General features: G+C 53.6%; 1 protein-coding gene across 1 annotated transcript in view; it reads right to left on the bottom strand.

Moving 5' to 3' along the window:
• ASS1 (argininosuccinate synthase 1) overlaps positions 1-23,286 on the bottom strand; it is a 77,685-nt gene that overhangs the window by 43,411 nt on the left and 10,988 nt on the right. Inside the window, exons 5-9 of the mRNA XM_026657217.2 lie at positions 22,829-23,017; positions 16,231-16,287; positions 12,579-12,653; positions 5,160-5,230; positions 3,965-3,995 (exon numbers count right to left, since the gene is read on the bottom strand). Coding sequence (XP_026513002.1) covers positions 3,965-3,995; positions 5,160-5,230; positions 12,579-12,653; positions 16,231-16,287; positions 22,829-23,017 — 423 coding nt within the window. The remainder of the gene's footprint in view (positions 1-3,964; positions 3,996-5,159; positions 5,231-12,578; positions 12,654-16,230; positions 16,288-22,828; positions 23,018-23,286) is intronic.

The raw sequence follows: 23,286 nt of genomic DNA, 5'->3' as shown, positions 1-23,286 counted from the left end.
TTTTTTTACCAAAAACTGTCTAGGATTTTCATGCCTCTTTCTTTAAACAAGATATATGCACACTCACCCCCCCACACACACCCACACAGATTACACGGGCTGCAGATTTCAATTTTACATCGTCTGGCCTTTTCTAGCCCTGATCATACTTATTAACTAGACCAACCCGTTTGAGATGATGAAAAACTTTGAGTTCAAAAGGAAAGACAGGAGAGGGAGGGAGAAGAAAAGTATTAAAATCTCTTTACTAAACATTGGAAGTCAAAGTCAGATAGTTTCCAATTTTCCAAGCCAACTATGAAAACCCCTATTAAATAAAATAACTAAATAGAAATAAAAGTGACATTTGGCTTGCATTCCATCATTACCGTATGCGGCCGCCTTCTTTTTATTCTCTCTCCTAAAAGCACAGTTCAAATGACAAATAGTTTGTTGCAGTGTATCAATGCCTTCTATTTATCCATCCCTGCAGGGGGGCTAGTCCTGCAATGTCATCTTTAAAGGGAAGGAGGGGGGGAGAGAGAGGGAGAGAGAGAGAGAAAGGAAGAGTGTGTGTATGAAGGGGGAGGGAAGAGAAGAAAGAAGCAAGAAAAACGGGGCAAGAAGAGAAGAAATTGGAAGCAAATGGTCCATGAACTAACCCATGATGTAGAGCTATCGATGCCGCAAATGGTTTATTCATCCGGCTGATATTGTTGTGCCCGGGCCTGAATGAACTCTTTCAGAGTGCCATATGAAGTTAAAGCAAGTAAATTTCTATCTTTCTCCGCATTAGCTGCCTCATTGCCCTTCAATCGGGCCTCACAGAGGCAGAAAATAGCTCAACCATCTGCTTTCAAATCCCTCCGTTTGGCAGGTCTGAGAGGTTTGGGGGGAGGGGGGGCTCCCAGGGGTTTAGCACCCCTCTTTTCTTCTAAGGTCTTCTCCACAGCGATTAGATCTTTGCCCTAGGCCCCAGGTTTTCTTCCTGGGCTCAGGAAGCGGGTTGGGGCGGAGGGGGAGGCCAGGGAAGTCACTACCCCTTTAGAAAGGGGAAGAGACTGTGTAAAGTTTAATCCCTTGCAAGTGTCTCCCTGTGAATTCCATTGCTGGAAATGGCTGGCGCCCAAGAGGTTAAAAGGGGACCCGGGAAAGGGTTACGGTAGAAAGGCAAGTGCCTTTATTCCCAGACTGGGCTAGACTAGAAAACCGAGTTTTCTCATCTGGCTTTGGTCACAAGTGACACGAGTGGGGTGGCCTCAGGCTGGTCCCGTGTGGACAGCTGGGCTCAGGATGGTCTCAGCCTCCAGTCTGGAGTGGCCCAGTGCTGGAATGGAAGGGGATGGAGGTACAGCGACAGTCACAAAGGCCCAGGCCTGGCGAGCTGCAGGCCAGGCACGAGATGCACTGGCAGATCTGGGAGGGAAGGGCCCAGAGGCTGGAATAGCAAGACTTGCTACAGGGCAGGATTGGGAGTGCACTGGCAAAGCTGCGGGGTGGGTGGGGGGAAGCTTGCCCATAGCTGGCCCACACACCCTCAGTGGCCAGGGGTTTCAGTCCTTTGCTCTCTTTGACTAAAGGCATAAAAAGTCTTCATACCAACCCGGACCACTCCTAAGGGAGAGGGAGGGCCCACAAAGGAACTGGGGCCAACTCACCCTAGGGACCAAATCAGTGGTGAGTGCTGGGCCGAGAGCCCCGGGGAGCGAGCGAGGCCCTGAGAACAGGTACAGCCCAGGCAGTCGCCGGGCAAGCTTCCCCATAGTGCCTCAGAGCCCGACCTGGACAGACCTCATCTGGGGCAAGAGGGGACTTCAGTCCCTTGGCCCATTCAGGCCCAGGTCCTAGGCTGCTACCGCAGATGCCCATTGGATGCCCTCTGAGGCAGTGGTTTATGTGATGCGCACACTGGTCTGCTAGAAGCTAGCCCTGCAAGCTCATTTCACACAGGCCCCTGAACAGATGCATCCCATGGGAATAATCACAACTGGCCTGGGCTAGATGGACGCCCACAACCTAGTGGTGACAGGCTCCAGATTGAAGTAGCTGTCAGCCCCGTGAGCCCACACAGCCGTCACCATCTCTGTGTCCCAAACTGGAGACTCCCTCTTCCCCGGGGCTATCCCCTGTGACCGCCACTGCCTCGTGAGCGGACGCCCCAGCCTGGCCACAGGCTACGCGGCCCATCAGTGCGCCACGGGCGCGAGGAGGATTCCTTTGCATCTCTCCCTCCTCATCCTTCCCGCCCCGCTGCTTGTCTAATTGGTGCTGATGGAGAGTTTAAGTCGTTCTCTAAGTGTGGCAAGGCCGGTGGAGCATGAACTGGAAACACGGCGGTCAGCAGGCAGCAAGCACTGCAAGCCCTATTAGAACACGGTCAGAGCAGGAGCCACGCTTACTTGAGTGACAGGCGCTGCGCCGGAACAAGGACAGCGAGGGGAGGGCGGTCAGCTCACCCCAGGGCACAGGGCCTCGGGGATGAGAGTCAGTTAACATAGGGACCAGTGGCTGGAAAGTGGGGTGAGGGGATTTCCCCACCCGAGAGGGGTAGCAGGTTGGGATTGGCTCTTTAGAGGGGAAGTTGGCGTTCTGTGCAGAAGTCCCAAGGAGGCTGAGATCTGCATCCCTGTCCGACGGGGGAAGCCACAATTCGTGGGGGTTTAGGAACCACCTGGCCAAGCACTTACAGGGCCATGGCCCATAAACATCAGGGAAACACGCACCCAGACCTGCACATCCGCCTTGTGTCTGGAGGCCCCTCCCTACCCTGGGAACTCCCCAGGGGCTAATGCCTCACAGGACCAAGCCCCTCGACTGGCAGAAGAATCTGCAGTCCAGGTGGTGCAGGGAATGTTCTCCCCGCCATTCCCCTACGGCGGCCAGCCGGTCCCCAGCTGGCTCCAATGCAGAGCCCAGCCTTGAGGTCCATGTAGCAATAAGGGAGGGGATTGCTACCAGGGTGAGAGGAGACGGGGATCCAGGCTTCTCTGGATGGAAGAACCACATGAGGACTTTCCATCCTGAATGGGAGTTTCCTCCTGAAGATTGTCCTGCAGCCTCCAACCGCCCAGGACTCCACATCAGGAGCTAGGCTCCAGCCACTGCCCTGCTCTATTCTCCCATCCCTCCCCAGACAGCCCAGCTAAAGCAGTACTGGTTGCAGATCTCCTCCCCACACATCCCTCACTCTACGCTGCCGGGGGCTCATTGCACAAGCTGTGCCTAACAGCTCAGCACCTGGCCGCTTCCCCCCCCTCACCCCCTGGCATGCAGAGCCAGGTTCACAAACAGCAACAGCCCAGGAGAGCCCCTTTTCTGCCTCTGCAGGGCACCCCCAGCCAAGGCTCTCTCTGGACAGCATCTGAGCAGCAGCCCCCCGAGGCGATCTGAACCCCGGAGAAGGTACCCACGCAACATCCCCACACAAAGGGATTTTCTATTCCGGCTACAGAGCTCCCGCTCCCCCCCTGGAGGGATCAACAGAGACAAGCAAGCAAGAGGCATGCCTGGGCTACGGAGCTGGGCCACGGTGGAGGGGACGTGGCTCCTGAGTGGCACATGGGCAGGGGAATGACCAAAACCGCTCCATCCGTCTGAGCTTGCACCCGCCACCCCCACCTCCCATCTCTAGCACCAGATGGGGCCAGGAGCGGCACTCTGGAAGCTGGGGCGCATTCAGCAGCCAGCCCCGCTCCCTCTTCCCTCAGTCAAGTGCCTCATCTGGCTAATTGCTTCTTCATTGTTTCCCAATGACATTTTCTCCTTCAGTGTCACCCTGAAACGGCTCCTTCCCCTATTCATCCCAGCAGCAATTAACGTAGCAGGAGGGGGAAGGCGGGGGTGGGGGAGGAGAATGGCAGGGCTTGGCCTCCCCGCCACACACGGCCTGCCGTGAAATTTCAAATTAGGCTGCAAATACATCGCACGCCCTCGGCCCTAGTCACTGCCATGTAAGACGAGAGACGTAAAGGAGATGATCAATTACCTTGGGGTTCTCCAGGATCCCGGCCTCGTAGCTTCAGAGGGGAGAGAGAGAGAGAGAGAAAGAAATTAACAGAATCTACAGATAGGGCCAAGATCTGCCCATGCAAACCCAGCAAAGACAGGAAGATCTCACAGAGCAGAACCGGGCCCATAGGGTTTAGCATAAGAACTGCCAGACTGGATCAGACCTGGGTCCATCTAGTCCAGTATCCTGCCTCCAGAAGTGTGTCCCTAGCCTGTTTGCCAGAAGCTGGGAATGGGAGACAGGGGATGGATCACTTGATGATCACCTGTTGTGTTCATTCCCTCTGAAGCATCTGGCATTGGCCACTGTTGGAAGACAGGATACTGGGCTAGATGGACCTTCGGTCTGATCCAGTATGGCCGTTCTTATGTGGCCAGTACCAGTTGCTTTGGGGGAAGATGCAAGAAACCCCGCAGTGGGTAGTTATGGAGTAACCTGTCTCCCAAGCAAAGTTTCTTACTATGTCCCCATGACCCTCTCCAGCTGGGACTGGTTGAGAGCGAGACATGCTCATTCAGTGGGACTGCAAGGAGAATGTCAGGGGGAGGAGGTCGCAATCTTACATCAGGGGAGACTCGCAAGGACCAGCTCTATAGAGAGCTGCTCAGAGACAAGCGATGGGCACCGGCAGAACCTAGGAGCGGTGAGGAGTCTCTCTCCCTCCTATTACTAATCCTTATGCACACAAACAGGGATGTTGAGGGGTGTGTGTGTACGTACAAACAGGGATGTTGAGGTGTGTGTGTGTGTGTGTGTGTATGTGTGTACAAACAGGGATGTTGAGGTGTGTGTGTGTGTGTGTGTGTGTGTGTGAAATTATGCACTTGGAGGAAAGTGCATGTCAAGGGGATTCTTCATCAATGGGCTCTTACCACTGATGTCACTCCAGGTGTGGAAGACAAGAAAGTAACGGACGTTGTCTACTTGGGAAATGGGGCATTGGGAGAGATGCTGAGCTCCACAGAGAAGGGGCTGAAGCTTTCCCAGACCAGCTTTGGGTCAGAACCCAGCACACCAGGGGAGGACAGCCCTTGTCTGTTACCTAAGATGCTGGGGCCGGCCCTCCATTGCCCTGCTTTGAAATGACTGCTCAAGGCGCAGGACTGAGAATCAGGCCAGTGTGCTGATCACACCTCACCCTTGGGAAGCTCCTTCATCTGCCCAGGCTCACCTGATGTGCATGAGGTTTTCGTCCATGCTCCAGGGGCTCTTGGGAGTGACCGGAACTGGGATGCCGTGTTTCTGTGGGAGAGAAGGCAAAACGGGCTCAGAACTCCAGCTGGGTGAGAAAGGCAGATGGGCGCATTACTGCCCAGGGCACAGGTCTGAAAACCCTGCGCATCATCCAGTGCTGCTGTTACCACCAAGACACGGGCAAGTTAATGGGGGACCTGGCAGCAGTGTCAATTAAAGATCCCCTGGAGCTTTTCTAAGAGACTCGGGCACAACCCCACTGGCAGGGCTGATCGCCGTCTCTCGCCAAAGCAGGTTCCAGGAGAGCCAAGCTCCTGCCCAGCTGAAAAGGCAGCATGAAGTGAGGACAAGCATTGCATTCCTGGGGCCACATTCAGAGCCGGGGTGGCAAGAACACCTAGGGGAATAGAGCCGAGGGAGTCCGAGTGTGTGTCACTCACACGCCGAGGGACTGGCAGATCTTCCACAGCCGTGTTCTTCGTCCTACGGATACCGCGCCATATCCATGCACGGCACTGCACAGGGCAGAGAGACGGATTCCTTGCCCAGAAGCACCCACAACCCAGGACGTGAGCAGAGACTGCTGGTTAATGGCTAGCACGCAGGCTTTGCAGCACCGTCACTCCATTCAGCCCGAAGGCAACGTCTTTTACCCGCAGAAGGAAGTCAAACGAATGGAGAGGTCATAGAGCGAAGGGGGATATCCCTCCTTTGTTCTACGTCAATGAGGCTGCTCGTCCCCTTCAAAATGGCTCGCTCGCCCAGGCGCACGCAGGCAGAAAGCCACAGCTCCCCTCCCGTTGGTAAGGATTGGCAGGACTCGCACCCAGGTCAGCAGAACCACCAGGCAGTGGACACCGCCATGTGGCCGCTTGGCGGCAACCGTGACCTGGCTGCTCCCCGCGATCTGCAGCAGACACACTCTGTAGGAAGTCCCGCCTGAGAGATTCTATTGGCAGCCACCTTGGAGGCTCCCGATTGTCCCCTGCCCCCATATATATCCTCTGGGTGTACCAGGAAGCGTCCAGGCCATGATGGGGATCCCCAGTGAGCGTGCTTCCCTGCTCCTGAACTCCCAGCATCCTTCAGCTCTCACTTGGATTCTGACGCTCGCTCTGGACCTGGATCCCCCGACACCAGTCCTGACCTCTGGCAGGGCTGGCTCCAGGGTTTTGGAGGAGGGGGAGGAGTCCGCTCCGGGGTCTTCCGCGGCATTTCGGCGGCGGGGGGTTCTTCAGTGCCGCGGAAGATGTGGAGTGGACCCCCAGCCGCCGAAGTGCCACCGAAGACCCGGACCACCGCCGGGTATTGGAATCGGGCCCCGCAGGTCCTAAAGCCAGCCCTCCTGGGCGGCTCGTACAGTCTGCGCCGCTGCGCTTCCACTGCTCGTTTGAGTGGTGCTAGCTAGATTCAAGACAGCGTGGGTCTCACCCTCACCCCAGCCCACCCGCACTGCCTGCCGCAGTCCCATCCCCACTCACCCACCACTGCCTGTCCATCTGCCCGTCTGCCCCCCCCCAACCCCCGCTCCCTCTTGCTCTGCGTGTACTAGGGATTGCAAAACCCTGGGGGCTGTGCTCAGAGCTCTCCCAGGCCACTCCTGGAACGGACTGTGCTGGGGGATAGGGCCGGAGGGCTTGCACTTCCCCTATCCAGGGGCTGGCTCAAACCCCTGCCCAGACTAAGGCCGCAGTTTGCCACGCTGCAGCCACGGCCCTTGCACGGACCAGGGTCTAATCCCAGTTAACAGGTGTGACTTGTCCTGGACCACGCCGGCCGCTTAATCATGGGGGCAGCTCAGCAGCACCACGTCAGCTGACTCCAAAGCTGGAATGATCACAGCTCAGAGACTGAAAGGCAGTGGAGGGAGGAAAGGACCCTGCATCTCAACAGGCCCCTCTGTGGCCCCAGCATCAGGGCACCGACAAGAGGAACAGGTGTCAATCAGCAGCACGCCACCCACTTCACCAGGAGCTACACTGATCTGCATCTACCGAGGGCCTGGTCCGGCGTCCCCCGCATGGAGCTGCACGCCTGGCCCCGGCACCTCTCCACGCTGCTGGGGAAGTATCCCTGCTGATCCTAGGACAGAGTTTAGCAGCACTTAACAGAGCACCGAGAGGCCGATGAGGGAATGGCCACAGCTCTATGGCAGCACCAGACAGACAGACACGTCACCACAAACTCTGCAGAGCTCGCACACTTACACCCCCCCCAGCCTCATGCGCGTTTCCCTGGCACAAAGGCGTACCTGGCTGCATGGATATGCGGTGCCCCCAACAGTCACGCACTCACCCAGATTCAGCTCCCACCCCCAGCTCAGTGGTTTGAGGATTGGTCTGCTAAACCCAGGGTTGTGAGTTCAATCCTTGAGGGAGCCATTTAGGGATCGGGGGCAAAAAATCTGTCTGGGACAGTACTTGGCCCTGCTGTGAAGGCAGGGGACTGGACTTTCAAGGTCCCTTCCAGTTCTAGGAGATAGGTATATCTCCATATTAAACAAAGACACAAACACCCAGCTCCCCCATAAGGTCAGCAGCTCACTCAATTATCTCATGACAATTCACTTGAGGAGACTGCTCTGAACGGCAGGTGAATGGGCAGCGCCGGGAATTGGCAGGGGAGGCCGCCGAGATGCAGAGCGTACCCACGGACCCAAAAGATCCAGAACCCCTAATGCAAGAGGCAAACACGTCTCCTGGCTGCACGGCTCAGAGGAGAAGGGCCCAATCCAACACTCGGGAACAAACTCCCCCAGGGAGAAAGGCCCATTGCGAACCTCCCACTCCCAGTGCCAGGTACACCCTGACCCGCCTTCTTTAACACACACAGCAGCATGCACATGGAAAAAACCAACCCAAACCCGGAAGGTGCTTGGATGCAGTGGGGATGAGTAAAACCTTCTCTTATAAAACCCACAACACCCCAGAGGGAAACAAAACGCAAACAGACCCTTGTTCCACCAGTGACCAACAAAGCAATAGCTCCCCCCGCAGCCAGGGCGTATCGTCGTGGCCCGACCCCAGCGCCAATGCCTTCCCTTCGTGTCCCCATGCGGCGCAAAACCGCAGCCAAATACGAATGACTGCGCCGTTGCCAGGGGTTTGAGAAACCCCGGAGCGTCTACCCTGGGGCTTTAATGGATGAAGGAGGAGCCAGCTAGTTCCTCCCCAGGGGCTGTATCCGCTCTGTTTGCTCCTGGGGAACCCTAGACCAGTGACAGAGGTGGGTAGAAGCCTGTTGCAGAATACCAGAAAGGGACAGCAAACTTCAGACAGACTGAGAAACCGCCCCCTGCCACCCACCCACCCACACACCCCCATCCAGAGTCCAGGATCAAATTCAAACGCCAAAGAAACAGCACAAAACTCTACATGTGTGTGTCTGTTTATAACCATGCGTAGGCATGCACAGGCAGGCTATCCCAGATCAGGATCTCCAAACAGACTCTGCCCAGCCCCCCCCCCCCCCAAAAAAAACCTTCTCCCCCACCCTCAGAGCAGGGTCCATGAAGCACATCCAAGCTCCACAGCCTGACAGAGGGGACCCTGCTCACACTCCAGCAGCCCCACTGCCTGCTGATCACTCCATTAGCTTTCAAGAGCTTGTTAGTCAATTAATGCTCCTCTTTGTTTATTCTGAATGGGCCATAATCACCAGCACAGGGTGGCCCTGAGGTAATGCGCTCTGCTAACAGCTCCCTTCCTCCAGCCCACCCCCCTTGAGCCTGTGCGCAGAAGAGCACAAACGCTCGCACACTTGTTTCACAACTGTGCTCACATGCACGCCCCTGCCTCCCTCCAATCATCCGCCAGCATCGCATCCTTTTCCTTCAGACCCTGCGTTTTCACAGGTTAACGGGACTTGAACGGAAAAATTAATTGGGTTTCCAATTAGAGTTTAAAAAACAAGCATTCCGATCTGAAATCCAGACCGGTTTCTAGTTCCCTGGTTTTATGTCTTTTTTACAAAACAGTAATAACAATTGTCGCTTCAAAGTTGCGTTTGCCTTGGACTGCTCAGCCTGGCATTCTAGAGACCAGGATCGATTCAGGAGTCCGATTCTGATCTCACACCAGTTTTAGGCACCACTGACCTCAACCAAGTTACTCCGGATTTAGACCCAAGCCTGCAGACAGACACTTATGCACCTGCTCAAAGTGCACGAATAGTCCCACAAGGCTAAAACCGGGCCGTATGAGATTGTAACGGAGAGGCGAGAGAGGCTCTCCGGGCCAGATGCTCAGCTGGTGTAGGTCAGTCTAGCTCCGTGGATGGCAAGGATTTATACTAGCAGAAGACTGAGCCCTGCATATTTTAAAAATATCCTTTTTCAGGTTACACAGCCATAGATCATTGGCAGAGAAATGATGTAATAGACTTTTCACCATTTATGCCCGTTCGGTATTGTGAGCCTGCAGGCATTCAAAAAATCCTGAGATTTTTAAAAATACTAAGGTGTGGGTGACTTTCATTTGCCTTCTGATTTTTGAGCCTTTCCTCCACAGCCAGGAGTGCTAGAAACAGGATTTTAAAAATGGAAGCGGAGATTTTCACATCACATGACTCCAGGAGCTAAGGCTTGAAGAAACCCCCCAAATAACCCGATAACTCAATAAAGTCAGGAGAGTTGGTGCTGCTACCCTTTGTTTACTTTTTGCATTTCACTCAGCTGGGGCATTGAAAGGGAGCTCTGAGTGAATGTTATCCAAGTACATTATTTGATGAAAGCCATCATTAGTCATCATGGATACTGTTCTCATAAAAAGAACAGGAGTACTTGTGGCACCTTAGAGACTAACAAATTTATTAGAGCATAAGCTTTCGTGGGCTACAACCCACTTCTTCGGATGCATATTGCACTGTTCTCATATTGGACCAACTTCACTGAAACTAGACTGATCTGTTTTACTTGTGTTTATTGTCAGTTTCACTTACTTTTTCTCTGGCACCAGCCTAATGTTCCTGGATTTGGATTTCCAGCAATGTAAGGCAACGTTCAAAGACAGATTTAAAAAAAACCTCATGCCCGACACCCGTGTTCAGTGCAATTTAAGACAGAAGTGCCGCTATTTCTATTTGCGCTAGATTTCCTAAAGCACGCATTTGATCACCTACTTGCAGAACTAAACTAAGTGGGCAGCATCAGATTACAAACATAAAACTAATTCAAGGGCCGGATCCGGCCAGCACCCCTATGATGTCAATGCTCACATGAGTAAAGCTACATACGTGAGCCAGGCCCTGATCCCGCAATTCTTTACCCAGGTGCTTCACTTTACTCACATGAGCAGTAAAATTAGCAAAGGCAACGTGGGCCCGATTTTCATCTCGTTGAGACCCCACCGGAAGCCAGGTGAGTAAGACTAAATAGGTGCAGGATTGGGCCCTGCAGGAAGAAGAGAACAGCTGATTTCTTCCGATCATGGATCATGAAAGAGAATAGAAAACTCCTTTTGTCTGTACGTTAGAGAGAGGCCAGGAGCGCAAGTGTCTCTGAAAGCTGTGTTTGCAACCCTGTCCTTTTAAATAGGGCTCCCAAACTGTGGTGGTGGGGTTTTGTTTTGGGGTTTTGCTTTTTTTAAAGAGACACATACTATTTTCCATATAATACAAACACAGCTCTCTTCCGAACTCTGCTATTTGACAATTTGTTTGGCAACATATGGGAAGCTCTTGTAAACTGCCTTCTTAATAATGAAACAACAGATGGCAAAACACAATCCTCAACACGCAGCACTCGGGGGTTTAATGGGATGCTGAGGCCTCGGTCTCTGCTGTTAACGCTCCATGCAGCGCAACCCCTGCAACTCAGCACCTTGGCTTCACAGATATTATCCAGCCAGCCTAGACGGCAGCTATTTAAAAACTGAAGCAATTTTCTGGTTTATGCACAGAGCTGCTTTTTTCCTTTTGATTGATTGAGCCCAGTTGTCAAGCATTTCCATGAAGTCGCTAAAAAAGAAAGGTACCCTGGTGGGCACTTAAAGAACCTGATGGAAAACTTCTAATATGTTTTATTGCAACTTGTACTTCAAAAAGGAAGGGACGACAAAAGGGAAAATGTATTTGCTTTGTCTATTACGCAAGGCATTGAGCTGGGACCAGTTTCCTTGGCAAATGGATTACAATTAACATCCAGGTAATTACGGGCCATTAAAACACCACACACACACACACACACACCCCCTTGCATCCAGGAACGAAAGCAGAAATCTCACGCAGAGCCAATCTTAATTCCCGGTGCTCAGCTAAATCCAGAGCACCTTTGAATTGGAAAAGAAGAAGGAATCAAGACGGTAATAATAATGAACACAACAGCACCCAGCTCTTTCATGGTGCTTTTCAACAGTCGACCGCCAAGTGCTTTACAAAAGGAGGGCAGTGTCATTATCCACATTTTACAGATGGGGAAACTGAGGCACGGCGGTGCAGTGACTTGCCCAGGGTCACCCAGCAGGCCAGTGGCAGAGCCGGTAACAGAACCCAGATTTTCCCAAGCCCCAGTCCTGGGCTCTGTCCCCTAGGCCACACTGCATCATGAGGATTAAACGGAGACTAAGGATGGGTGTATGCTTTAAGGTGCGGGATGGGGACTCGGAAGACAGGATCCATTTCTCTGCCACAGAGCCCTGGGTGGCCTTGAGCAGTTAATTCAGAGTGAAATCCTAAAGTCAAGGGCAAAACTCCCATTGGGCCAAGATTTCACCCTTAATCTCTCTGGGCCTGACTGTCCACTGCCCTGAACCAGGTGCCATCATTCACCCCAGTGTACAGTGGGTGTAAAACGCTGCCGCTCTGATTCCACTTTGCACTGGTGTCAATGACCACACAAGACGCAGGGCAACAGAGCACCGGGCCATCTGGGCCTCAGCTCCCCATCCGTAAAATGCGGAGAATTATCCTTCCTTCCTCCATACCGCCGCCTTGTCTAGTTTAGGACTGGGAGATTTTAGGGGGCAGGAATGGTCTCTTTCTACGTGTCTATGCAGAACCCAGCACGATGGGGCCCTAACCTTGGCTGGTGCCTCTTAATGCTACCCCCCAATGCAACTAAGAGTAATAGATTTGGAGGGGGGCAGCCCAGTGGAGCCGCTCTGAGCTGCCACGCAGGAGACTTGGGGTCAGTTCCCGCCCCTTGCACTTCAGGGGAGGTTTTGCTCTGACCCTCGGTGTGGCGGGAGCACCTGGGCATTGCCCAACGGGGTCACCTCCTGGCCAGTTAAGGAACAACTAAGTGAAACTAATGCCGTCTCCATCGCCTGGGCAGAGCGAGAACCGTGACCCATGGCCCGGAGGGTGGGCTGGATTGGGGGACAACGAAGGCAGGAAAAAGCAAAGGGCGAGCGCCGTGAGGATGAGGGGCGCAGCGGACACCACGGAGGGGCGAGCGTACCTTGGCATAGTCCATCAGGTCGTCGCGTCCGCAGAAGCGATTGTAGAACTCCGGCATCCTCCAGGGAGCGATGATCTGAGGGACGGGGCAGAGACAGACAGCGGGTTCAGCGAGGTTGCCTCTGCGGCATTTCAAATACAAGCCGCCAGAGGGAGGTGGCCAATTCCTCCGTGTCCCTCAGTGGCAGCAGGTCCTTTCTGAGACCCCTGCTCACACGCGTACGCCAGCCCAGCCATGCAGAGATCCTGACCCACAAAGCCCCCTGGCAAGCTCACACTCAGCAGCCCCAAGTCGGAAAGAGCCGCCCTGAGCCAGGGGACTCTCCCCTTCTCTCAGCCATGGAGTCAGTCGGTGGGAGGAGACCTACATGGCGGAGAGTGGCACTCCCTTGGCCAAGGGGCCTGCCAGACGCTTGGAGTAGGAGGGCAGGAGCAGTTCTGAAGGGGCCTTCGCCCACTGAGTCCCCCTGACGCAGTGGCAGAGAGTTTGGACCTGCACCAGCACCTGCCTTGGCCATGCAAGTGAGTGCAAAGCCCCTGGCCTGATCACCCTCCACCCCCAGGCAAGGGTTTGGCTGCTCTGGTTTTTCTCCAGAAGCAAAGCACCGTCGTGTAGCCAGGCCTGCCCGGTGAGCAGGCGAACCTGCCACCTTCCCCTCCCTGCTGTGCTGGGGAAGGTGCTGGACTCTAAGCCCTGGAACACCAGGGAGGCTCGTGCTGTCAGCCACAGACCAGGGAGCAGCAGCACGAGCCTCCCTCTGCCCAAGAGCCTCAACCCTGAGGCAGAGGCTGCGTCTAGCCGCGAGAGAGGAGCTCAGGCTCTATGGCTCATTCAGGCCTTCGTCCCACCACCAAGGCTGCCGGGTGTGATGGCGGACAGAGCGACCGCCCCCCACGCACCTCGTCTCCCATGCACCAAGCAGCCACCAGATAGAAACAAGGGTCCAGCACAGCTGAGCAAAGCTAACTCTGGAGCAGCGATGGAGCACTCAGAGGCTCGGCCTCCCATTGCCAATTGCCCGAGTCCTCCAGGCTCCAGGGGAGCATCCGATGAGCCCGTCCAACCCAAGCTTCCTCCCTCATCTGTGCAGCATGGCTTCATGTCTCATCAGGACCTTCATGACAGAGGGACTGATCTGCCCTTGCTAACCTTGGTAACACCACCGGCTGACAGGACCACTCCCGCCTTGCCCTAGGAGAGCGGGATCAGGGGGACGGGCCAGGGCATTGAGAGGTATTTGACTGCGAGCTGGGAAATGCCGAGATGAGGAAGGTTTTGGGAATAGGAATAGAGTATATGGACCTGTCTCCACCCCACCCATCGCAGGAGCTTCCGTGGGTCAGATAAAAAGGAACCAAGTCAATCTTTGGAGGTTTTACGAGACCACACCCGAAGCCTGTTCCCTTTTGATTCCTCCCCCATAATAATACTCCCCTCACACACCCGCCTGTTTTTCCCTCCACACCCTTCTGCAGACGAGTCACTATGATCCTCTTCCTCACCAGTACCATCCGAGTCCCAAACAGCATTGAGAGAATCAATCGGAACAGCCTCGCCTCCAGCAAAAGACACTGGGGACTAGTTTTGTAAGTTTCCCAGAGCAGGGAGTGTGGCAAAGCGATTCTCATCGCCTGAAGCGCACACCACATCCATCGGCAGAGATTTAATCTCCCCACACAAAGGTTGAGTAACCCGAGACCCTTCCAAGCTGCCACTGTAACCCTAACAAGCAGCAGAATACGCTTGCGGGGAGGGGGACGGGTCCATTATCCCACCAGCCGCTCAAGGCGGCTGCCTTGTTACTGTTTGTTTCACAGCACTGTGGTGTTTGGGGTAAAAATAGGTCAATTAAAGATCATTACAGCCCCCTCAAATGCCAAAACGTCACCTCGAGCAGCTGGCGGCTTGTTAAAGAGAAACTGAGTCGCTTGCGTCTGTGTTAAAAAATAAAACTCCCAACAGCAGATTATCCAGAGACCCTGCGCCTTCCCTTTCCCTCTGCAGGGCTAGTGAACAAGCTGACGGATCCTGGGACCCACCTGCACGTTGGGAAGCGTAGGAGGATGAAGGGGCCTGGTGACAATGCCGGATTTGGAGGTCTTTACGCATATGGCGTTCAGTGATCCAAAGACCACTCAAGACAATGGGGTCTTCCCCCAGGCTTTGGCTCAGGCCCTGAGCGAGGGGATTCCTGAGCAGTTACTCGGTGGAGTCTCTGTGGGTATTCAGTAACATCGGACTTGGGTGTGAGGCTGGCAGCAAAGAGGCGTCATGAGGAGATCCCTAAAGGGCTGGCTGGCTGGGTCTGATCAGCACCCACGTACAGGTTTCAGAGCAGCAGCCGTGTTAGTCTGTATCCGCAAAAAGAACAGGAGTACTTGTGGCACCTTAGAGACTAACAAATTTATTCGAGCATAAGCTTTCGTGGGCTACAGCCCACTTCATCATCTATGCATCCGACGAAGTGGGCTGTAGCCCAAGAAAGCTTATGCTCAAATAAATTTGTTAGCACCAAAGTACAGATGCTTTCTTGGGTCTGCAGAGTTGGGACGGAAAAAATGAGAGAGGAGCCCAAGCTGCTAAACTAAGATCTGGGTCCAAGTGGGCCAAATCCTGGGGCTCTTGCAGGAGGAGGTCCATGCTACCAGAAGAATGTCTCATGATGTCATGATGCGTCTAGTCCCAGCCAGAACTTGGATGAGCAGAGGCAGCCGGGAATGCTACAGAGACTTAAGCCAATTTATTTCAAGCTCAGAAAAGGCTGGAGACCAGAGGTGTGGTCCAAGGTTCTGGATGGGGGCAGGGCTTAGATTCTATCCAATCTGATTTGTCCATTTCTGGTCAGCTGACTAAGCATGATGAAAGTAAAACGGGGCTCGCTCCATTATTAGATTTCTTGGGGTCCTTGAAACCCCCAAAGCTGAGGGCTAATTGGTGCTCCTCAACCCCAACGCATTAACGGTTTACAGGCTTTATGGGCCACCCAAGCAATTCTGAACAATACATTCACCAGAGCTGCACCAAATTACACGTGTGTTTCAACAAAGATTTTAAATGCGGGGGGAGGGGTTAAATTTTTTCCATTTTTCATTGAAAAACCAAATCCAAAAACTGAATTTTAAGCAATTTTCCACAAAAAAAAAAAAAAAAAAAAAAAGTAATCCCCCCCCCCCCGACTTCCTCCCCCTCCCTCCCTTTCCAAATGGGAAAATGAAAAAGGGGGGAGGAAGAGAAACATTTGGGGTTTTTTGTTTCTTCTGAACATTTCTGTTTTCAAACAAACAAACATTTTCATTGGGGGGGGGGCAGGTTTTTCCCCCACTGAAAAGTGTCTGAAGTAAAATGTTCCAACTAGCGTGAACTTTAACACCCCACGGGTGGCTGGGCTGGCAGAGGGAACCTCATTTCAAAGCACTGCAGTTGGCCAACACAAAGTGAAACGGGGCCATCGAGCCATCTGAGGGCAAGGGTGGGGAACGCTGTTCCGGCTTCTGCAAGGTGGGAGTCACACCAGAATACACGAATAGACCCTCGTGCAGAGGGTGAACCCGACAGCCAGATGCTCGAGACTCTTCCCCACACCCGTCAGACGTCCCAAAGGGAGCCCGTGACACAGCCATGCTTAGCGGGAGCAGTAATCCGAACGCCTTACCTTGATCTGAGGCCACAGGGCGTAACAGGTGAGCTCAAATCGAACCTGGTCATTCCCCTGAAAGAGAACAGAGCGGAGTTTAGGAACGGCCCTGAGCCCCATCCCGTGAGTTCAGACTTGATGGGAAAGGCTGTGATCTTGGTCCATGCCACCACCGATTTATGAAGGCAACAACATCCCAGAGACGGCCTACATGGAGCAAGCCTGCCGTCCCCACTCTGAACGGAGGTTCGGTCTCTGGACCCTTGCCGGGTGTTCCTGCCAGGGCCAAGGTCTGGGGCTAAACACGCCATCTCCAGGGGCTCAGACTTTGGTGGAGAGGTCTTTGGGAGAGCAGATGAAATGCGAGGACATGAGTCTATCAAAACCAGTGATGCCGTGTGGATTTCCCAACCCACTGTGAGAGCAAGCGAGGGACGAGCCAGCATCCAGGCAATCATGTCCCCACCCAGTGCCAACGGCCTTCCCTGGAGAGGCCGTTGGAGGCCAAAGCCCAGCAGGACCCAAAGGGTGGGGAAGGTTTGCGGGAGGGACTGTGAAAGTCTCAACAGATCAGATCCTCAGCTGGCCTAGCTCATAAAGCTTCCCCAGCTTCAACTAGCCGAGGATCTGGCCCAGTTACTCAATCTTCTGCTCCACTGCTGGTAAATAAAACAAGGAGGAAAACTCTGCAGGTTTGGACTGAAGAAAAGAAACTACAAAATCGTCAATATTTCAACCAGGTCTAGTAAACGTGCAGTTATTGGAAAGAAAGGGAAAAAACTGAATTAGGGAAAGAAGGGAGGGTTGGTCTGTCCAGCCCCCCACTCCCCATATTCCCTGGGACAGCGGCTAATGGGCCCCTAAGTACACCACTGTAAGAGCATGAGAGCCAGAGAGCACCAGACAGTATCTGTCTCTAATTAACCTCCTCTCGCTGCAAGCGCTAACCCATCTGTTTGAAAACGACTGGAGAAGACGAATACTGGCTCCGTGCCATGTCACAGCCATATCCCTCCGTGCATCTCTGCCTCAGCTCCTAGCCAGGCGCACCGCGGAGCTGGGAAAGTCAGATACGGCCTCGCAACGCACTGTTGAAGCCAAGTCGTTGGCAGAACACGTGTGTTTGCACAGGGATGTGCAAGTCCATTCCAAGCTTGAGATACCTGTATTAATCATCCCCTGCCTAGCACCCAGGAACCATAACAAGCAGTCTCTCAACAGGAGATACCATCTAGTTCGAATTAATAAACCCAAAGGTCTGCCACAATCCGGTAACAAATCTGTGGCTGATCAGGACTCTGATTAGTGCTGTGCTGCCATTCAGAACTTCACAACAAAACAGGGATGGAACCCAGAGCCTCCTCTACCAAAAGCATAAGGAGAATCTCCATTAGCTGCTAGCAATATAGGGCCTATGGCACACAGCTGAGCAGTTCTGGCTCCATCCACTAGAGGGTAGTGAGGTACATCAACATCTTATTCATGGTGCTAGTTAACTGATGTCATGCATGTTTTCCTTGCATTGCACCCAGAAGCGCACCATGCTTGGGCACAGGCAGATGAGGGCCCCTCATTTGAGAACGGTGCTCTTGGGCAGCAAATCATTACAAGGGGAACGCAGCCAATCTGAACTGTCCTGAAGGGACCTCCAGCTCCTAGACCACTCAGGGCTTTCAATCATAAAGATCCTGGATATTGCACAAGTAGCTAGATTGAGACAACCACAGGCAGGAAAGGCATTTGAAACGGAGGACTTGTCTACATGGGGAAATTTACTAGCAGTACTACACTGGTGTAATTCCTGCTGGCGCACTCTTTATATGGAATAAGAAGGATCTTTTTTGGTTTAGCTTAGGTCACTTCCAAACAGTTATATTGGTAGATCGGGGTTGCCAACCCGTGGCTACGGAGCCACATGCGGCTCTTCAGAAGTTAATATGCGGCTCCTTGTATAGGCACCGACTCCGGGGCTGGAGCTACAGGCGCCAACTTTCCAATGTGCCGGGGGTGCTCACTGCTCAACCCCTGGCTCTGCCACAGGCCCTGCCCCCACTCCACCTCTTCCCGCCCCCTCCCCTGCAGTGCCCTCGCTCCTCCCCTCTCCCCCCCAGAGCCTCCTGCATGCCACGAAACAGCTGACTGGGAGGTGTGGGGAGGGAGCGGGGGGAGCTGAGTGGGGGCTGCTGACATATTACTGTGGCTCTTTGGCAATGTACATTGGTAAATTCTGGCTCCTTCTCTGGCTCAGGCTGGCCATCGCTGCTAGTAGAGTAATAATGTAGACAAGCCCTGAGACAGACTCCATCTTTAACTTGTGGTCTATGGATCTTGAATTCATCCTGATGCATCTATGTCCCATAGTGAAGGCGGAACAGTCGATTGTCACCTGCCCCGGGGGCAGAACGGCAGAACAGCACCAAGACGTTCTCACCAGCGTTGGCCAGGGCGGGAGGGAGGGGAGAGAGAAATAGCCTCCACGTACATCTAGACAGCAGCAGTGCCCGCAGCGCCATGGGTGCATTCCGCCAAAGGGCTAGTTTTTAAATGTTACTTTAAAGGGCCAGATTTTCCAAACTAGCTGAGCTCCCCTCCCCACACGCACCCCATGGGCCAAACTCTTTTGCCAGCCTGGCCCTTGGGTGCCACGGGCCATCGCACACAGCCGCAGTCACACACCCAGCAGAGTGCAGCCGCTCGGCTCTAAACCAGAGCTGCTCTCGCTGAGGGCCCTGCCCCTAGGAACAGGGGTGATTCGGGAAAGTCCAGGCAGGAGAGATGGCTGATGACCTGGTGGATCTGGACACCCCTTCGTTATCAGTCCTTGCCAACAAGCCCCCAGGAAAGGGCTTCCTAATGAGGCCAGGTACCTTGGAGAGGGAGGGTTTGAGCAGCTCCGGGAGCTATTAGAGCTTCTAGGGGGAAGAAAGATGACAAAGGCCCAATTTCCACCAACACCACAGGCAAATGGGGCACCCCCTCTTCCCTAGATCCAGGCAGGCTGGTTACATTTGCTGCTGGGCCGAGGAGCCCCCCTGGGACTATTACACTCACCCGCACATATTCCAGGGCACTCATTTCCCTTACAGGCCCCAAACACGTCCATCTGCTCCCAAGACAGGGCGCTGCAGATGGTGCGCATTTAAGATGCTGGAGCCCCTGCTGCTGCCTCAGCCGGGGATGGCATGTTCCCGGGTCGAGTTACCAGCACACGCTCCCTCCTACCCGGCTTAATGGATGGGGGGGGGGAAGTTAGAGACTTGGCAGCAGCTCAGGGTGCAGCTTCCTTGCTGCTCGTGGATGCTGGAAGAGGGGGAGGAGGGTTGGTTTGTGCAATACCCGACAACGGAGGTGACATGTTAACTGGGAAGTGGGGAGCTGAGCTCAGTGCGGAGAGGAGGAATTTTTCCCTAGGTGCCACATCGCTCAAGAGCGCCCTCCGGTGGATGGTTGGAAGAGGTGAGAGGCAGCCGAGTCTCCAAACAGGGTGACTGGACACACCCACAAGGGGCTGCGCAAGAGGGGATACGGGAAATGCAGAAGCAGAAGCAATGTCTCATTCAGGCCTGTCTCCAACACTGACTAGTACCAGATGTTTCAAAGTGCCATAACCCATCCCCACACACGGGGCACTGCACGAGGCAGGAAGCATCTCCCTGTCTCCCGTTGGTGACCAGCGTAGGAGAAGTAGTGATTTGAGAGCCCTTATAATGCTACCTGAGCCACTATAATTGCAGGGGATGTTGCTAGCTCCTCTGAGTCTTCTTCAGCTTATTTGCCTCAAAAATATCCTGCAGCAACAAGATACGCGGGCTGAGGATTGCTACTGCGCCCAGGAGTCAGTTTAAGTATTCCCCGCTCACAGCTGGCCAGAGGGCAGTACTGCTAAAAAGGATCTGTGGTCCTCATGGATCACACATTGAAATGAGGCAACAATGTGCTGCAACTGCGAAAAAGGCTAAGATCATTCTGGGGTGTATTAACAGGAGTGTCAAGTGTAAGGACGGGAGGTCATTGGCCCACTCTACTCAGCCCTGGCGAGGCCTCCGCTGGAGTACGGGGTCCAATTCCGGGCCCCACACTGCGGGAAAGATGTGGACAATTGGAGCGATTCCAGAGGAGAGCGACAAAAAACGATAAAAAGTTTTAAAAACCTGGCCTATGAAGAAAGGTTTAAAAAAAAAAAAACTGGGCACGCTTAGTCTTGAGAAATGAAGACTGGGGTGGGGGGTGGTCACAGACATCAAATGTGTTAAGGGTTGTTATGAAGAAGACGGGGGAATCAACCCTTCTCGCCAGATGCTGCAGGTAGGACAAAAGTAACTGGCTTAATCTGCAGCAAGGGAGATTTAAGTTAGAAAGTTTTTCCTAATATCTAACCATAAAGGTAGGTTTTCTTGGTCCTGCCTCAGTGCAGGTCCCTTCCAGCCCTACACATCTAGGATGCTTTTCAGAATCCCTTTGCTTCTCTGGGGACCCTGGAGGTCCGATACCCCGTCTGACTCTCCAGGGCTACATCACCACCTGGAGAACTCCAACATGCATCCAGTTTGGAAGCACAGTTTTATAATGGTAACTACGGCGGAGCAGCCTCCAACCCCCTCTGTCTCCGGGCCTCTTCTTGCCGTATGTTGCATGAACACTTTCCACAGAGGCTCTAACCTGGCCAACGACAAGTGGTGATAGCGTACGCGCGTTTAGAGACATGTGGATTTTAGCCAGGAGGTGGGGGGGTGTACCCCATTTGTGCAATGTTTCCCCTGTTGCAACTCACCATCAGGGGTTTGTTGGGGCAATGGAGGTCAAGCAACTCCTAGCTGAAAGGAAAATGGAAATTGACCAGCCCTATGAGAAAGCTCCAACTCGTTTTCCATAGGAAATAAAGTGACATCCCTCATTTGGTTTATATGGGCAGCTTCTCTCGCTGAGCTGCGCCCGTCCTGCGGTCTCTGTCTGCCTCTAGCGGGGAATCTCTGCATGTAAACGCCCTCTCTGTGGGTCAGTGAGCTAGCTACACCTGGTTACTGCCTTTCAATGCAGATTTCTAGCCCCCTCTAGTGGTAAATGCTGGCCAAAAAGCTTCCCCCGATCTGGTATCAACATCTCTGCCCCCTCTCGACAGAGCAATCCAGCCAAGGGAAACCAGCTCCATGGCTCTGAGATCACTCAGATGGGTGAGAGGGAGAGATTTGTTTTTTTAAAATGCCTTCCACCAGGTTCCTCAGGCTTCTCCTACTGCACGGGAGTGAAAGATCAGCCACAGCCCAGACTGAAGCCAGGGGCTTTGCAACACGGAGCTCAATGGGACAGCAACCCCATGCACAATAAAACCTAGCTCCTTTCATCAGGCAATCTCAGAGTGCAGTACAATGGCGGTCAGTGTCGTTAACCCCATTATACAGCTGGGGAAACTGAGGCACAGAGCGGGAAGTGACTTGCCCACAGCAGACCAGTGGCAGAGCCAAGAACAGGTCTCCTGAGTCCCAGTCCTGTGATCTATCCACTAGGACACACTTTGGGTCAAAAGAAACCGTTGGGTTCCCTACTAACCCCTTACTGGAGTTCCCCAAGACCGTGACTGTGCTCTCCAGGGCGTTAACCCTCCATTTCTGAGCCTCACCCCAGCACCACAGTTTCCCTGACCAGCAGGGGGAGGGGATGAGCAGTTCTTCCCCTCCCCCTCGCGCCCAGCACCAAAACCAGGGATTGCTTTGCAAAGCGTACATTGCAGTGGTCTACGCAGCAGGCCAGGCCATTCATGGCTTTCCTGCAGACTTCCCAAGGGGGCCTCCCACAGCCACAATAGCCCCGGTGCTGTAGCTGGAACAACACCACCCGTTTCCTCCCCCCCTCCCCGCACACCTGCACACACACCACCTTTAAAATAAAACTCCTTCCGATCCAGGATTTGTGCCATCAATTGGCTGGCGAGGCCCAGGGAGCAAACACAAATTTAAGTTTCTAACTAGAGCTGGGTGAAAATCAGAGTTGCCATCCCAGTGGAACGTCCGTTAGTTCCAGGGTTGTTTTAGACCCAAAGGAGGATGAAAAGTTGAAATATCAACAAAGGGGCGAAATTGCCATGAGGCACCATGGCACCTTGGGCAGCCACAGATTGAGCTGACTCAAAACATTTCAGTTCATTCAACAAGCCAGGACATTTCGTCCATTTTTTTGTTTGTTTTTTCAAAAAGGAAAGTTCCCCAATCAGTTCTAACTCTACCAGAAGTTGCAGGAGAGCTTCCAGCCAAGAGCCCTAAAGCAGGGACTTGCTCTGTGATAGCAGGCAAATCAAATTTCCGTGCCTCAGTTTCCCCATCAACAAAGTGGTGGGAGAACTCCTATCTACCAGCCGCATGAGGGGGCTGAGAGGGTTAATTCATTAAGTCTTTAGACGGAAGGGTGCCGACTGTTTATCATGACTCCTATAGAGCAACGGAAGGAACCAGCAACAGACTGGGTGCTGCAGCAGAAAGCACAGGGATACGCCAGAGCGGTTTGAGAATCAGAGCCAGTCCTTAGGGCAAGTTTCAGATTCAGAAGTTATTTGGGGAAACCCGCATTCCTAGCCACCCAAAGCCCAGCCCCGCTGCCAAGCAATGGCCTGCCCTTCCTTTACCTTCCCGGTGGCTCCATGGGAAACAAACTGAGCTCCCTCCTTCCGGGCAATTTCCACCTGCTTCCGTGCAATGCAAGGCCTAGCCAGCGAGGTGCCCAGGAGATACCTGTCCTCATACAGGGCATTGGCTTGGACCGCCGGCCAGATGAACTCCTCCACGAACTCCCTGCTGACATCTTCGATGTAAACCTGCACAATAAAGAGAGAGTCCCAAGCAATGAGCGTCGCCCAGGGCTCCTGCTGGGATAGGGTGTTGCTGGGGGTGAAGATTAATTTCTTCAATAGATGAAACATCCCCTGGGGGCTGGAACCCTGCTCCAACCACCTGCTTTTGAGGTCTTCCATAAACTGCACCCATAGATTTGACTAACTTCCTGGAGACAAACGGCCAAATTTATCCCGGGAGAAGTGTCACTGATTTCAGTGGAGGATGAAACCAGCCCAGTGTCACCAATGAC

The sequence above is a fragment of the Terrapene carolina genome, unplaced genomic scaffold, assembly GCF_002925995.2.
Source record: "Terrapene carolina triunguis isolate 2854851 unplaced genomic scaffold, T_m_triunguis-2.0 Scaffold238, whole genome shotgun sequence".
NCBI classification, from domain to species: Eukaryota; Metazoa; Chordata; order Testudines; family Emydidae; genus Terrapene; species Terrapene triunguis.
Note: the sequence above shows the minus strand (reverse complement) of the source record. Positions and strands in the feature narration are given on the sequence as shown.